The following is a 15,076-nucleotide window of genomic DNA, read 5'->3' as shown; positions in this document are numbered from 1 at the left end:
TCAGCGAAACCATGAAGAGAGCTCCTGCCGCCACCATCTGGACTTTTTTTTTTCTTCCGGTGTGCTGCAAGCTTTTATCTTCCTTACTCAGCACAGCGAAATTAAAGGCTACTGGACCCCTGCGGGAGTCTATCCCTGATATTTAAAAATAAATTTGGAAGGCATGCATTTGAGCTTGTTTTAAAATGTTTTCACCAACATGTTTACTTGTTTAACATTCAGGTTGGATGAAAGTCATGTGAGCAAATATTTATGAATATGATTCCAGTGGTCAAAATGAAATATTATACGAATGTAATGTGAATATATATAAGTTTAGATAGAGTCTGGACTTTGTATTACACATAATATATGTGTGTGTGTGTGTGTGTGTGTGTGTGTGTGTGTGTGTGTGTGTGTGTGTGTGTGTGTGTGTGTGTGTGTGTGTGTGTGTGTGTGTGTGTGTGTGTGCGAACGTATTTTGATGGAGCTCGGAACTCATCCTGGGGACAGCTGCATTACTCCAGATGATTTCACTGTTAAATCTCTGAGAAATAGCTTTCTAGTGTGATGCTCAGAAAAACAGAGAACATGCCTTTAGTTGACGGATCCTGCTGCCAAGTCTGGAGATTTAAATGAATAATAAAGTTGCTGCTGTGCCATCATTGCAACTTAAATACAATCCCTCTTTCATATCAGTGACTACAGTGGAAGCACACGTATCATTCTTGCTGCGGTGTGATGACTATGGGTAAGACATGGTCTGAGCGTGTTTTAAGGCAAATACAATTTTGTGCTAAAATGAGCACCAATGTTTGACTGCGCCGCCTGATCAGGATACCCAGAGTCTGCGCTGCCAAACACTCTGGTGCCAGGAAATAAGCAAATAAGCATAGACACACACGCAGACACACACAGACAGGGTTGTACCTGAAAAAGACTGCATAAACATTGTGCTTTTCTTTTGTGAGTTTTGCCACTGTAAGAAAATAAAACCTTGAAATGTGGTGCACATAACCGGTTAGGATATTGTATCAGGAGCTCCAGGAGTCATGGGGTAGGAAAGTCTAACTGTTGACACTGAACAGAGATTTCTGTCATAATTTTCATACCATGCCTGGATAATGAACAGGGGGCAAGGAAACTGATCTGCTGTCAGATTCGTTGACATAATGCAGGAAAGAGTCAGGGGTCTGTCTGTGCAGAAGGTGAAGGGCTCGCTGGAGGACAAACAGGCTGGGGAAAATGTTTGTACATTTCCGGTGCAGGACCCTGCGGGGGCGATGGGATGGGAGTGTCTGGAGAGGCTGCAGGAAAAGAGACAGGGACAAAGCAACATTTGTAGGATTGTGTGATATAAATACATATATATTACAGATTTTAATTACTTTGTTGAAGCATAATTTAAAAAAAAAAAAGTTTTTGGACACACTCTTTAGATAAGATAAAGTGTGTGTTTGTTTGTGTGTATGTCACGTTTGCTCCAGTGTTACTGAATGCACTTTACATGACTGCATGCATTTTTGTTTGTGTGTGTGTTAACTGATAGCATCCAGAAACTTACCTATTTGTGGAGTGTGATTGACAGGCATGGTACTGATGACCAATGTGTGTCCAGTCACAGGGTCCTGGGCCAGCTGGGTGTGTGCTGAATGGTGCAGGTGTGTGGGTTCTGTTGCAAGCCCTTAAAATATAACACAGGTGCAAATAAACTTCAACACACAGTGATGAAGTTGTAACCAGAGTAATTTTGCAGATTTCTTCCTACTTTGTTTCATGCGCTACTTTATGTTCAGGGGTGTGGATAAAGGGGGCACCCGGGGTGGCACTACCTCCCTGAAATTTGATTGCCACTCCTTGTTGCCCCCTTTAAACTGTGTTGCCATGTCAGATAAATGTATAATTAAATGTAATAATAAATGTATAATTACGTACTGCTAAATAAGTTAAATGCAGTGATAAAATTTTGAAAGTTGGACCCCCTCTCATCGACCTCAGTAGTCTGGGCTACTGCCTACCATCCCCTGTAAATGTAGAGACTATGTCATTTATGTATACCACTCAGTAAAATTAAACATATATGCTGTTGTAACCAGACTAACTTTTATTCAGCTTTTACCATATTACAGTTGCAAAGCAGTTAGGTTTTTGAGTGTTTCTACAGGTGAGAGGTCTGTTCACATTAAAATATATTAACTCACTGATTTTTCAGCTAGTTTGTTTGTATGTGTGTAGATATCCTATTTCCTTTTAAAAAGATGGGCCAACCTGAATGAACCTTTGCACAGACATTGTCACATATACAGTAAGTCCCAGTTCTTTTGATTTTGGTGTATCATGTTCACTTCATCATTCCCCAGAGGATGCCATGTTATGTTCTCCGATATGTGTATGTCGCCCGTACATGATTTCACGGTCACGAAAATTTGAATCAATGTTCTGTTCGAGTCACCACTGAATACAGATTAAAGAATAAGAAATATGGTCCATAAATATCACAGCCGTAGAACTTAACAGGTGACATTTCATTCAAGTAAAGCTAAAGAAGCTGTAAGTACTGCAAAAGGTTTTTATGTAAGACTTAATTTTTCATATTGGTTATGTGGGTGTTGTTAATGATTCCTGTATTATATATACAACATTTCTTTAAAATATAAATGAATTACTATGAAGGCAGCAGTTTGAAGTTAAAAGACCAAAGGCAGGATGTGAAACCATGAGGCTACAATTGTGATCTTAAATTATTGTAGAAAAAATCCCCTAAAGCACTTTTTTAAAAAATTACAGGTTACATTTTTGTCTGTTTTTGGTGATTATTACCAGACATACTAACATAACCTGTAAGCCGTCTTTCTTTCTGTTTAAACAAGTTTATATATACATATATGTCTGTGCCATTCATGAGTAAAGCTAAAAAAATTACTTGATATGAGAAGACACATTGTTTTTTATAGATGTTTATAAGCTATACAGGATCTTTCCTTTTGTCTTTCAGTTTTGCTTGATCATACTCATTGCTAAATATAATGTCATCTTAACAGAATTTGAATAGCCTGAGAGTTTTTATTACTGCGTTTTGTGTGTGGTTTCGTTCTACGTTCTGACAAGATGCTGGCAAATGCAACAAGTGCAGCTATTTCTGTGCTCTTTCTTTTAAGTCGGGTTGTCATATCATGGAGGGTTTTTTTAAGCATATATGGTGAAAACTGGAAATGACTTTTTAGTTTATGTTTCAAGCTTCAATTGTCTGTCATGGCCCTCCTGAGAATATATTTGATGCACTGTAGCTTTAACTTCAGATTTCCCGTATTTATATACATTTAGATGTGTTTGCAGATGTCCCTAGCAGCATCTTATGTACCCGGTTTATTCTATTTCAGCTTAACGTAATATAAATATAAATGCGTATTGTACAAAGTTATTGTGTAAAACTTTTTGCCTCCTGTATATAAACTAGAAAACTTTCAAGAAAGTATTCTTTTCGTTTTCCGCAGTGCTTCATAATTCTGCACTGAGAAATTTCAGCAGAGGATTTGGTGGTAGTGCTCAAGGTCAAATTTGTTTTTTCTGCACATTTACAAGCACAGACATCAGCCAATCTCACCTCCTAGAAGCATTTCATGCAACAGGTTGTCTATCTTGGCCAGGCCGCAAAACTTAATGAACTGGAGCTGTTCGATCATCTGCCAGGTGATGCTCTGCAGGGTGGGCAGCAGGAGTAACAGCTCTCCAAAACGACCTCTGGAGTCATACTGACGATCATTAATGTAGTCTTCCAGACTCATCTGAACCTGTGCGCACGCACAAACACAGAGTCCCTATGTGGTCACATGTCACTGTCATTATAAGCAAAATCCATTTTTCTTTAATTTTGCTGACATATTGAAAGAAGATGTGCATAAATTAAAAGAAAAATACATGATGACATTGAGGTTGACATTGACAGGATGGTTGCTTTTGAAATCAAAATCATTTACATGATTGAAAATTTAAAAAAAAAAAGAAAAAAGAAAAAAATATCCTAGAACGACCAGATGTCCCGCAACAATCTAGAAAGGTCAAATGCTTGACCTACCTGCAGTCGCATGGTCTTAATCTTCGAAGGATCCCGCAAAGACTTTGCATCTGCAGAATGGAAGGCAAAGCCAGGAAGGGGGGTTGCGTTAAGGCGGGGAAGGGATATAGGACAGGATTGAGGGACGGGGCAGCACAGGATAAATAAATAAATAAATAAATAAATAAAAATGGAAAGATCATGGATGGAATTGCGGATATGAGTGGAATTGATGGAATGATTATGGTCAAACTTTGGCATGAAGTGCAAAATGAAGGATTTAGTGAAGGGGATAGAAAAGGGAGGGAGTAACAAAACATGGGGGCAGGGATTGTGGTCACACTAGGGTAACGTAAAGAGGCAAGAGAGGGATTGGGACCTAACTTTGAGGGGAAATCTAGCCGGGACATGTCGGGAAAGATGGATATGAGCAGAAAAGGCAATGCAGACAAGATAAAATCGTCTGTTCAAATTGATTGTGATGTCTGTCATCATCTGTGGTTTACTATTTTTACTGGTTCTGGGGTTAAATGCCACTTTTTATTCATTACCTGGGTCAAAAAAGACAATAGCCTTGAGTGCTGCAAACTCGTTGTCATCTATTTGTATTTCCTGGAAGGGCCGCACCAGCTCATCCAGGACTCTGTTGGCTACCCTACAGATCTCTGGTTCAGGACTGTCTCTGTGGATCACACAGCCATTACCTGCAGGGACAGTGAGTAAAGTTAGCGGCAGTGTTGAGATGAAGTAGGTACTGAACATGGGTGTGTATGAGGTGGAGCGCTGTGGTATGTGCTTTTGGAGCCAGGTGGATTTTTGTTTCCTTCAGAGAAACTTGTAGACTCTCTTTTAGGCAGGGCAATGGGCTATGGAAAATAGGTGTGGAGATCTTAAGAAGTATAAAAGTGCCTGATTGTTTGTAGTTGCTTACAGTATGATGTATCGATAATGAATAATGTAATTTACAAGAAAAACTTTTGAAGTCACAGAGAAACAGAAAGCTTTAGTTAATCATTCTAAGTCCACATGACTTCACCACACATAAGGAAGAGGCCTTTCTAGTCATTGGTTTCTACCTAAAAGCAGGAAGTCCTTGAATGGCATTGACCTTTTGGCAACCCCAAGCAAGAGGTGTTCACCAGCATGAGCCCGAAGCAAGCTCACCTATGGACAAACACACACAGGTAAACAAAGAACAGAAACAATGTAACAATGCCTCAAATTTAATCATTACCTTCAAATATTCTGTTTTCAAACCTCGCACATCAACAAGTGCTGAAAATTAGTTTCCAAAACCAGACATGAGATAATAAGTACAGTATTGTACAAATGTCCTGAGTCCACCCTCATTTCTCTATATTTTGGTTCCAAGTGCTTGCTTCTAATTTTTGTGGTCTTAATCAATAGTTCTCCAGGATGTCTGAAGGGCTTTGTACCTGACTGTTTTCAGAGGAATGTTTATTTGTTTTGTTTCGCTCTGCTTTTTGTTAAGCTATTTCAAACGGACCTATGAATCATTCAAGCATAAAAAAGGAGTGTAACTCAAGGGATTAACCAATGTTCTGTCTACACATAACAACTCTGGAAAAGAAACCCTTTTAAATTGTATCTTTGAGCACTTTGTTGCTAGCAACCTAAAACCCCCCACAATTTCTTCCCCTTTCCTTAGTTGAATTTATGGCAAATGCCAAAGATAACACAGTTTCACAGGCATAAAATATATAATTTTTTGCACCTGCAAGGGGATTCTCAAAAAGCTGTTACTTGAAAATTTGGCATATCTCAGCGATGTGTGTAAAAACATAGAGAATCTGTACAGGTGGAGGACAAAAGACGATGCGGCAAGCCTAAACAGTATGTGCAGAAGATGAAGAGTAACTGAAGTCACGTCATTAAGAAATAGGAAAACTCCAGCAAGGACCTCAGCAACTAAAATGTGCATCTGGCTAGGGATGGGTACCGGTATCCGGTGCGCACATTTCGGTGCTTTTTTTTTCCTGAGATGTCATACACTTTGGATTCTAGCCAATCATTTTACCTTTGCAAGCGTAGTAGGCGGGCCCAGGTACCTACATTCTTTTAGAGCAGAGCTACAGATTAAAAATGCCCAAGGCGAAGCGGTCAAATTCTGGCTGTACTTCACAGCAAAAGATGCAAACTCAGCAGCCTGCAACAAGTGCTTTAAGGTGATACTGTGCAAAGGAGGTAACACCTCGAATCTGATGAAACACCTGGCGACGTATAGCATTTTGTTAAAAGCCGAGAAATGCGCCGTATTTGATAGCTTGCTGCAAGACTTCACACCGTGCACATCTACTGCGGGTGGGTTGCCTGTTATCGGACTAGGATTTAGTAACATCCCCCAAGAACCCGAAGAGTAGAGTCCTGGCCCCTAGCCCGGCCAGTGTAGCAGAAATGATGAGGGATGATGATGGCAGCAGCAGCCGTTCTTCTCTGCGTGAGTAGCTTAATGTTGTTCGTGTGTAAGCTAACCATGTTATTGAATTAATGCATGTAAGGTGAACTAGCAAACACCGTCGTAGTTACATGCGGCTGTCCTGTTGTTTGATGGCAGATGCTCCCTTCACCCTGGCCAAAAAGGCTAAAATGACCAAAGAAAAAGTGGAGAACAGCTGAACATGAGAGGTTTTTGGACAAAGTTTGTTTTTTGCATTGTTTAAGCACTGCTTCCAGCCAAGAGTGATACCATAAATCCCCTATAGCTGCAGAAAAGGCTAACATTGTTATCTTTTTACAAAAAAACAGCTGAACATGAGAGCTTTTTGGACCAATTTTGTGTTCTCCATTCTTTAAGCACCGGTTCGAGCACCATTTAAGTACCGGCACCGTTTCAAAAGTACCGGTTTGGTACTGGTATTGGATAAAACCTAAACGATACCCATCCCTACATCTGGCCCTTCAGCTGTTCACCAAGTCTTAGTAGAAATAGCCTCAGTGCAAAGGTGGCTGTCAAGAAGCCATGGGCAAGAACTGGACTGTGTCATCAATATATACAAAGGAGATCAGGAGAGAGGCACAGCAGTGAATGTCCACAGAAACCTGTAAATTACGGTGGAGGCTCTCAGCCAGTGGTGCTGTGAATCTTGTCAAACATGGACTGGCCTTGCAAGAGCCTGGACCTTAACATTATTGAAGCAGTGTGACTTAATTGGGACTGAGAACATAACATTCAAAGAATAGCTTTAGAATGGCCTTTAAGACTACCTCAAGAAATGGCAAGAAATTTTAGGTTGAATTGGATATTAAAGGCAGTCATACCAAACTTCAAGTTCCTTAGGATTGTCCAAACTCTGTACAAAGTCTTTCCATGTATGTTTTTAGATGTTACAGTACATTGCTATAGCCATTTGCTATCATATATTAGGAAGTGAGGGGCAGCTCAAGACTTTTGCGCAGTACTGTATGCATGACACTCATTACATGCAAAGAAGAAATGTCACAGTCACAGATTGCAAATCAGGCAGAACAGCCAGTTACCTGGTCATCCAGTGGAAGTTCTCCAAAAGTAGGAATATATTTGGCCCATTCCACCAACACCAATAACTGCTGTCTCATAGAATCACATATGTCCCCTACAGTGGCTGACTTCTGCTCTGACAAGTCTGCTATTCCAACCGGAGTAGTGCTCTGCCGGAGAAGAGGAATTGAACAGCTTGCAGGTTACAGGTCACTCATATTACTGATAAAGTTCATCAACTAACATACAAACATAAAAGAGATTTAAAATAAGAAATTTATAAAGGGATTATCACCTGGTGGGACAATGATTCTGCTTGGGCCAAAATAGTAATAGTTGGAAGGTCTTGGGAGTCGGAGATACTTCTTCGGGAACTGATCCGATCCCTCTCATTCTGCACAGCTAATATATCACAAACATAATTATGGCTGTGTGTATGCATGAAAGAGGAAGCAATCTAAAAAAGGGAACAGTGAAGAAGCAACATCTCCAACACTTTACCAGTCAAATAGCCGCCCCCCCCCCCCCCCCCCCCCTAACAAAGTAACAATAATGAAGCTTTATTCCTGGTTTTCCAGTTTTGAGGCTTTAAATTTTAAGTAATTTATGAGTGTTAAGAGATGCCTGCATACACTACGACAGTTAATAATTAGGAAAAATAGCACTACAGACTCTCATCAACAAAGGGAGTCAAACGTTAACCTGATACAATCCAGAACAACATGTTTAAATAACACATGATTAGGGGTTGTAAAACTCTGTACCAAGGTTATACCCCTCATAAATACAAACACACACTAAGTAAACACCTGTTTTATGGCAGAGCCCATTTCATCCATCTTGAAGCAGTTGTCGGTTTCTCTGACAGAAGTAATTTCTTCTCTCATTTTAATTTTCCACTTTGTCATTAAACTTCACTAAGAAAGGTACTTCTCCTTCATAGTGTGTATATAATGTACATACAGTGCTGTGAGGGATTGGCCCTCTTCATGATGCCTTATCTTTTTGCATATTTGCCACATTTACATGTTTCAGATGATGGAACCAATTTTAATATTAGACAAAGATAACTCGGGTAAATACTGGTTGACAGTTATCTAAACCCACTTGGCCCTACGTGGAAAAGTAAATGGCCCCTAAACTTAATAACTAGTTGTGCAATGAGTCATTCACATCGCGGTGGAAAAACTTTGGCCCACTTTGGAAAACTATTTTTATTCCATTTCATTTTGAGCATGAACAGCCTCTTTAAGATCACGCCGAAGCATCTCAGTAGAATTTGAGTCCAGACTTCGACTAGACCACTCCAAACACTTCCGGAGTGTTTTGGATCATTGTTCTGCTGCATAACTTGAGAATACTTAAGCTTGACTGATAACGGATGGTCTTCTTTATGTAAAGAGCAGAATTCATGGTTCCATCAGTTATGGCAAGTCATTCAAGTCCTGAAGTAGCAGAGCAGGACCAGATCATCATTGCCAAGTCGCTTTCTTATTGTTGAATCATGAACTCTGACCGTAATTGAGGCAAGTGACCTTTCAGCCTACTTCACTTCTCACTTTCTTGATTTATCTGATCTGACAGATGAATGAAATCATTGTTTAAAAAATGCATTTTGTATTTACTCAGGTTATCTTTGTCTAATATTAAAATTTGTTTGACAATTTTGTGCGACATATATGCAGAAACGTAAAAGATCAGGAAGACTCTATCTCTATTCTCTGCATGTAGGTGTCTCATTCAAAAGAGGTTTCACTACCTTCTTTTTTCATGCCAGCTCTGAAGCATTTGTTGAGTCTGCAGAAACGACACTGGTTCCTCTTATCTTTATCCACGACGCACTGTCTGCTGAACCTTCAGAACATGCAAAGTTATCAGAGCAAGAAAATTGTGACATATCATTCGACAATAAAGTATGCAACCCTGAAACAAAAAGCAAATTATCACTATTTTTGGCAAATTATCTTAAGGGTGCATGAGTATAAAAGCACATTTGTGATGATATTTATGACAATTGCATGAACTATTTCTTATATTTCCCACATGCATACACACATTATGCATTTCATGCTTGCACAGTGTATCTTTGCAAACTGTACCTGCAGGTATAGACGTGGCTCTTGCGTATCGAGCGTCTGAAGAAGCCTTTGCAGCCATCACAGCTGGAGGCTCCATAGTGTTTCCCTGTGGCTTTATCTCCACAGATTGCACAGTTACTAATGATCCCATCTGGACCAGGCAGGCTTGGCTCTGTCGGCATGCTGTCTGGAGCACCAAAAAAAACAAAATAAAACACACACAGGTAAATACAAATGCATATGCATTATGCACACGTCATTCTTTCAAAAGTGATTCACTTTGTGCATTTTATGATGATGATGGAGATTTTGACACTTTGGTCCCCAATCTCCAATAACCATGTGGTGATATGAAAGACCGTAGCATACAGTTCACATTACTTTCACACATTTCAAGCTATTCAGTGACCCCTAAAGCCCTGTGGGTGGGGGCTTTTGGATCACGAAAGAGGCCACTCTGATCAGGAAATGATCATCGGATTAAAGGTGATTTTGTAATGACTTTTATCCCCAAAGGAACTCAAAAGTCCCACTCGGTAGGTCAGCAAAATGCCCCTTCACCATTAGACCCGCTACATCCTCTGTGGGGTTAGATTTTTTCCTTTAACTTCTCAGTGTATTGCCTCCGTGGGAGCAATTAAGGTATAAAATGTTTAGTTAATTAGTCACTGTGTGAAGCCTTACTCCAGAAATAACAAATATCAAAATGTCCCCAACCCCCCCCAAACCATGTATCACTGAAGGAAACCCATAACACTGCTGATACTTCTCTGGTAAATGTGTTGTGCATTGTGTTGGAGGATGTCTGGTATTACCAGACATTGCTGTTAATGACAAAACATGATTGTCATTGTCTTTATTTCTATTTTTATGTCTTTATTGTCATCATCAACATAATCTCTACCATTATACCAGCACCAGCATCGTCACTGTAATAGAAACCATCACCATCATCGCTGCCTCCATCTAAGTTGTTCTGTTAAAGTCTACTAAATGGAACCTGCTGTCAATCGAGTAAAAACTCAAGATGCATCGAACACATACATGTTTAAATTTCTACTGCGCACAACTCATTTGGTCTCACACGGGCCAGTGCCATTGTTAAATGAGTCAATGAGTGTCTACAGTAAATGTTTGACTAATTTTCCTTCCATGCTGAGGTAACGCCCGTGTATCACAGAGATTTGTGCTTGCTGTCCAGTAAAATATCTTTATGACACATTCCTGCAGTTTCTGCCTAAACTGTTTGGTTATCATTCATTTAGTCCCCCTCAAACTTTGACACAGCCCTTTTATTTCCTTCACAACACACACTTCCTTTCATGATGCATACACACATACACAGGCAACAACAGGCAAGTGGGATTTACTATACATAATGGTGTCAAGCAAGACACACATACACACTGGCAGTCAGTATTAAAACATCAGTCAGAGTTTCCCAAGCAGTGCACTTGAGCATATCAAACACATCAAACACATTTCCCCTCTTTCTGCAAATAGCAACTCATTTGCGTTCAGCTGCTGTCACTAAACTTCATCAGTGACTGTCTTATTTAACAAACAGCCACAACTCCTCATCCAGTACTCTGGCTGATGACCCAATCAGATCATTCTAAAGGCCCTGATAAGTATGTGAGAGAGTGGCCTATCTTTCAATGTATGTCTTTCTGTGTGCTTGACTTGTTTGTGTTTTGGTGTGAATCTGTCTGTATTTGCACACACTTACCTCGTCCTACATAGAGTACCTCTGCATGCTCAAAGCCCAGCGTGTTGTACGAAGGATCCAGGCCTTCACAGTAGTTGGCTACTTCCATATCTAACAGAGTTTTACTCTGAGGAGTAGGAGGATACTTCATTCCTGTTTGAGCCTGGTTTTCTCTCTCTTCTCTTCTCTTCTCTTCTCTTCTCTTCTCTTCTCTTCTCTTCTCTTCTCTTCTCTTCTCTTCTCTTCTCTTCTCTTCTCTTCTTTTTTCCTATAGTCCTGCCTCTGTTTCATCTATTTCTTTCAGAAATAACAAGGGAGATCCCTGTCATAAAAGACCCATAATCTGATCTGATTGGGCCTTGAACAATAAGGAGGGGAGGAGCTGGGGTTCTTCTCACCTTATTACACTTCACTTATCTACCCTTCTCTCATACACTTATCACAGGGATGAATAGATAGTGAGAAAAGAGACATTTCCTTTCCCTCCTCTGTCTTTCATTGCTCTTTTATTTATTTATTTGGAGAACGCTTGCACACTATGTGCACAATTTAGGCGTTTGTTCTTACAGAGAGTAGCATGTATGAATGTGCATCTGACGTATGTGTGTGTGTGTGTGTGTGTGTGTGTGTGTGTGTGTGTGTGTGTGTGTGTGTGTGTGTGTGTGTGTGTGTGTGTGTGAGTGACTGTGCGTGTCCTTCCCAGGTTTCCTAATCTAATCAATGGTGAAGTAATAGCACTACCATCTCAGCAGATATAATCTATAAGGACACGCAGTGAAGTAGAAAACACTGATAACTCCCATTAAGGCATCCACATACACACCATGGGTTCACCCAACCCACTGTTTTTAACTCTTTATTTACTCTTTTTCTACTACAAGTTTCTAAATAATCTGACTGCTACTTTAAACATCACCAACAACACTGCTTTTAATTTCTTCTTCTTTCATAGTTTTTTAGCTCAGTCATCAATGTCTATGGTTTCATATCAGTTAGAATAATTATTTGCAAAAAAACCAAACAAACAAAAAAAAACCAAACAAGATTAGTAAGTACAAATTGACTCTAAAGTGCAAATTGGAACAGGTGTTACCCTCCTATTTTCAGTCAGGGAAGTTAAAAACATAATATGACCACCTTTGCATGAATCCATCAACATGTGCCTAACCCACCCATTTAAATCAGGGGTTTCATTACACTAACTCTTATCGTGTGGGTTAAAGGTAATCAGCTTGAGGCATTGTGCTGTGAAGACTGTAAATGATAAGAGGCAGTGTCATAGGAGATTTGATGCCCTAAATCAGCAGTGAATGGCCCAGTCTGAGGGGTTCGTCATATATGTGCAGGTATGGTGTGGTCAGTTTAGGCAACAATATTGCACACATGACAGAAAACGCTATTAGCACTTGGCTGCATGGTAATAACAGATATATTCTATAATATTGGAAGCGTAGGGACTAAGAGACAGAGGCGATAGAGAGAGAGAGCGATGTGATAGAGAGATTATAGAGAGATTACATTTTAACCAGGTAGTAACGTTAGGACTCCTGACTCATCACATTTGTGGAAAGGGAAGATGAAGAATTGCATCCTTACCGTCACATTTAGTCTGTATAAAGGCATGAGGGTAAATGCAGATGCTCCATGTTAGTTTCTAATAAAGGTTCTTATGTGATTACAGTTTAATAGACAACAAAGAATCGTGCTTTTAGGCTTGTAGATAGAAAGAAAAATCAATGTTCACTCAAAAGTAAAAAAATCTTTAATCCAGAACAGCCTAAACACTCTAAAAGGCTTTTTTAAAGCTTCACCTTCCACTCTTAAGAGCAAGGACAGAAAGCACAGCAATTGAGGTCTTTATTTCTGTAATGATGAGTGCCTTTGATCTTTCCCCTCTTTTTCATTTTGAATACATAAGAAAGCACTTTCTGATTTGCACTAAGGAAGCTACAACATTTGGAACAGCAAGGGTGATCAGCTGCTTGTGTTGTTTTACAGTAGGTTGTTAATTTTGTTGATCTCTCAGATACATTGAAAGTCTATTCTGCCACCTGGCAAAAAAAAGAAAATATAATATAGAAGCAGTTCAGCCTAGACGTAAATTTAAATTAAAAAGATTTTAATGTATGAGAATCACATTCATAGAAACAGTTGTAATACTAAAAAGGTATTGTGGCTTGTTGCAGGACATGTCTGAGAAAGCTTGCATCTGCCTAGCAACCAAAAGCCTTTTGTGGCCATAAAACCCATAGCTAAGAGGCTATATCTGTGTGAACTGGCCATAATACTGTCGCTTCTATTTAGACTAGGTTTTAATAGTCACAGATGACAATCAGCCTCGATTACTGACTCTAGTAAACCCTTACTTCCTGATACTCTGGAAACAGTTAAGTACGCAGTTCAGTAGTATTCACTCCTAAAACTGTACGTCTTTAATACAGTATTTCTTTTTTATGTGTTGCAAAAGAGAGGAAGAGAACATGCAAGAGACTAGATGCATGAAATAAATAGTTAACTATGGTTTTGCAACTCTCACTCTTCACAGTGAAAAGTTAGCGTTACTGTATATGCAAGCTGAAAAAAAAATGTTAAAAAAATACAAATCAATAATTCAGCTGAAGTGCGTCCTGTGGGTTTAGACATTATAGTTAAGTTTAAGTCTAACAGAACAGCAGAACAGTAAAGGGCAGACCGATATGCACAGCCTCAAAAGTCAATCAACAACTCTGGGAATGCCTCAGCAAAACAATCCCATTGCAATCTGGGCTAAAAAATTAAGTAAGGGTTGTTTCTTTTTTCTCAATATGTGTATACTTCATGTATTGTCAAGGTTTGTGCAAAAAACAAGTAGTTTTGTTCACACAGGCGTTGCATGTTCATGTAAATAGTAAAAAAATAAAGAGCAAAACTTCCACCTCCTTCAGATCAATTCATTATAGAACTGCATTATAGAAATGGAATCGTCCTATTGGACATTAAATGCAGTGATAGTAGAAGAAAAACACCACATGAACAGATTACCATCTTTCTGCAGATGAAATGGGTTATCGCCCGATCAGCGCAAGCCCATGTTGCAAAGTTAGTATTTCTTATCTGCTTTTTACAAAATGCCTGCAGATACAGAGTACTGGCTACAGGACATAGCAGCAGGTGCCGTTTGTGCGAACAAGGAGTCCAACCATTGCCACCATAATACAGAAACCACGTGATTTAAGGGATCGCATTCACAAACTTCCTTGAAAAACTACCAAAGGTAACCTTCACTCCCACTACAGCAAAAACAACACTTCTTCTACTCTTCTTAGTCTGATGTGAACCATTTGAATTTCAGCGACAGTGTACTTAAAAAGAAATGTTTGGCTTACCTGTGTTTCTGTTTCTGTCCGGGATGTGCATTTATCCAGGTGTACCGTTGTTCTCCGACAGCTAGCAGCCCTGAGCCCCTCAGTGTGTCATTGGACTAAGTCACACTGAGCATGGGAAAATAGTAAAGGTGTTCAACCACGTTAAAAGGGAAGGTTGGAGAGCTGAGCGGCCTATAATTCAGAAAGCGACACATTGGATGGCGCCACCATAGCCCTGTCATTAGATCGATTTACTAAACAAACTCAAACTAGGGTGGGGATGTTAAACAGTAACCCAGGACCATAAAACTGAAAAGGAAAAGATCACCAGGTGTGAGTCTGTGTGTGTGTGTAGGTGTGTGTGCCCTCTGAGACCCAAAAAAGGTTTGAGATAATGTTTCACAAAATAATGGGGGAGACATAACAATTTACAGT

General features: G+C 39.6%; 1 protein-coding gene across 2 annotated transcripts; it reads right to left on the bottom strand.

The window, feature by feature from the left end:
* Window positions 1–364: 364 nt before the first annotated feature.
* hnf4g (hepatocyte nuclear factor 4, gamma) lies at window positions 365–14,860 on the bottom strand. 2 transcript variants are annotated; one of them, XM_080866011.1, is made up of 11 exons: window positions 14,663–14,860; window positions 9,611–9,776; window positions 9,271–9,365; window positions 7,807–7,913; window positions 7,532–7,681; window positions 5,110–5,197; window positions 4,585–4,737; window positions 4,055–4,104; window positions 3,584–3,770; window positions 1,544–1,663; window positions 365–1,286 (listed from the first exon to the last, which is right to left on the bottom strand). In XM_080866011.1, exons 1-11 carry the CDS (start codon window positions 14,691–14,693, stop codon window positions 1,165–1,167), a joined length of 1,269 nt encoding a protein of 422 aa, XP_080722137.1. In that variant the 5' UTR covers window positions 14,694–14,860; the 3' UTR covers window positions 365–1,164. The 2 variants fall into 2 exon arrangements, with proteins under 2 accessions (XP_080722137.1, XP_080722136.1); XM_080866010.1 differs by lacking the exon at window positions 14,663–14,860 and adding an exon at window positions 11,319–11,534.
* Window positions 14,861–15,076: the final 216 nt, after the last annotated feature.

Source organism: Rhamphochromis sp. 'chilingali', assembly GCF_963969265.1.
Source record: "Rhamphochromis sp. 'chilingali' genome assembly, chromosome: 18".
Classification (NCBI taxonomy): Eukaryota; Metazoa; Chordata; class Actinopteri; order Cichliformes; family Cichlidae; genus Rhamphochromis; species Rhamphochromis sp. 'chilingali'.
Note: the sequence above shows the minus strand (reverse complement) of the source record. Positions and strands in the feature narration are given on the sequence as shown.